This window comes from Corylus avellana, chromosome ca8 (genome assembly GCF_901000735.1).
Source record: "Corylus avellana chromosome ca8, CavTom2PMs-1.0".
Lineage (NCBI taxonomy): Eukaryota > Viridiplantae > Streptophyta > Magnoliopsida > Fagales > Betulaceae > Corylus > Corylus avellana.
In genome coordinates, this window is record NC_081548.1 from 5608078 (window position 1) to 5610214 (window position 2137).

The 2137-nt window shown below is 40.9% G+C and overlaps 1 protein-coding gene across 1 annotated transcript; it reads left to right on the forward strand.

Annotated features, from left to right (window-relative positions):
• The first annotated feature begins 696 nt into the window (after positions 1–696).
• On the forward strand, positions 697–2137 carry LOC132190748 (molybdate transporter 1-like). The gene has a single exon (XM_059605800.1). It carries the CDS (start codon positions 713–715, stop codon positions 2135–2137), a length of 1425 nt encoding a protein of 474 aa, XP_059461783.1. The 5' UTR covers positions 697–712.

Below are 2137 nucleotides of genomic sequence, written 5' to 3' on the forward strand. Positions count from 1 at the left end.
ATTTTATTTTATTATATATATATATATATATATATATATATAATGTCAAATTATATAAAAATTTGAAAATATCATTATGGCATCATGATCATTATAAATTATTATCCTATTATATTTTCTTTATAATTTGCAAGGAAGTACTTAAACTACATGAGTTGTAATTTTTAGCACACCCATATGCTCCGATGTTAAAATATTATAAAATATTATTAAAATAATATTTAAAAAGTAAAAAAATAAAATAAAATAATATTTTAACACTAACTTGCTTACTATTCAAACACGTAAATGTGTTAAAAATTACTACTCAAACTTGAACAAGATGAACGTACATGGAATTTTTCCTTAGATTTGAAGTGTGAGCCGTACATTTAAGTATAAATAAGAAATAAAAAAGATCAAGTGGTTCTGAAAAAATGTTCGTTAACGAGGCTCCAGGTGTTTGACAACTCATTTTTAGCGGCGGGAAATCATCAATGAAATTGTTGACTTTGTGTAAAGGACAATACAGGATCATATTCCCTTGGGCCACCAATAATGGCACATCTTATTATTTTACTTGACAGCCTCTGAATCAATCTAAAAGACACCCTAACCTTACTTCATCTCACCTCACCCCACCTCACCTAAGAATTTAGTATAAATACGGCACAATTCTATTAACATTTACTTCGATATTTGCATTCACAATCTCAGTGACTAGCGCACTTCCATGGAGTCCCAAAATCCGCAAATCTCACCACCCCATGCCTTCCAAGGCCCACCTGAAACCGCTCACCGCTCGCCCATGTCCGGTTTTGCGGCCAACATCGTAGACAAAGTGAAAACCAACTTAGTTTTCCAGTCAAAATGGGCGGAATTGAATGGGGCAATGGGAGACTTAGGCACATACATACCAATAGTGCTGGCCCTGACACTAGTAGATGGCCTTAATCTAGGCACAACATTAATATTCACCGGGGTCTACAACATTATCACTGGTGCCATCTATGGTGTCCCCATGCCAGTCCAGCCCATGAAGTCCATCGCTGCAGCAGCCTTAGCGGGCCCCGGTTTCGGCGTCCCAGAGATCATGGCTGCTGGAATTTTGACCGGGGGAATACTAATTGTTCTGGGTGTCACAGGGTTGATGAAGCTGGCGTATAACTTGATTCCTCTACCTGTTGTTAGGGGAATTCAGCTGGCACAGGGCTTTTCATTTGCACTGACTGCGGTTAAATACGTCAGAAAAGTACAGGATTTTTCCAAGTCAAAAGCTAAGGGGGACAGGCAGTGGCTCGGGCTGGATGGATTGGTCTTGGCTATTGTTTGTTTTTGTTTTATTGTTATTATTACTGGTGCAGGAGAGAAATGCAGCGGCGAAAGAGATGAAGAAACAAATGTTGATTTGGGTGTTGATGAAGAAAGGCCTAGAAGAAAAAGAAGAAATTTCAGAAAAATTATCTTAGCTTTTCCTTCAGCCTTTATTATATTTGTGTTGGGTGTTGTATTGGCTTTTATAAGAGAGCCTAACGTGGTGCATGACATCAAATTTGGGCCGTCTGCTATGGAAGTAGTGTCCATCTCAAAGCATGCATGGAAGGAAGGGTTCATAAAGGGTACAATTCCTCAACTTCCCTTGTCAATATTGAATTCCGTGATCGCTGTCTGCAAGCTGTCATCGGATCTTTTTCCGGGAAATGACTTCTCGGCGACGTCACTGTCGGTGACTGTCGGGTTAATGAACGTGATCGGGTGCTGGGTCGGAGCCATGCCGAGCTGCCACGGCGCGGGCGGGCTAGCCGGGCAGTACAAGTTTGGTGGGAGGAGTGGTGGGTGCGTGGCCCTTCTTGGCACAGCAAAATTGATCTTGGGTTTGGTATTAGGGAGCTCTTTGGTGAAGATTTTGAGCCAATTTCCTGTTGGTGTCCTTGGGATTCTGCTCTTGTTCGCTGGAATTGAGCTTGCCATGGCTTCAAGGGACATGAATACCAAGGAGGAATCATTTGTCATGCTTCTTTGTACAGCAGTTTCTCTAGTGGGATCAAGTGCTGCTCTTGGCTTTGTGTGTGGGATTCTTGCTCATTTGCTTCTAAGGTTAAGAGATTATAGAAAGGGTCAACCCCTTTCAACGTTGTGGATGCATGAAAACCAATAA

Coding starts and splice junctions, on each gene's coding strand:
- LOC132190748 (XM_059605800.1), top strand. CDS start 713: ATGGAGTCCCAAAATCCGCAAATCTCACCACCCCATGCCTTCCAAGGC.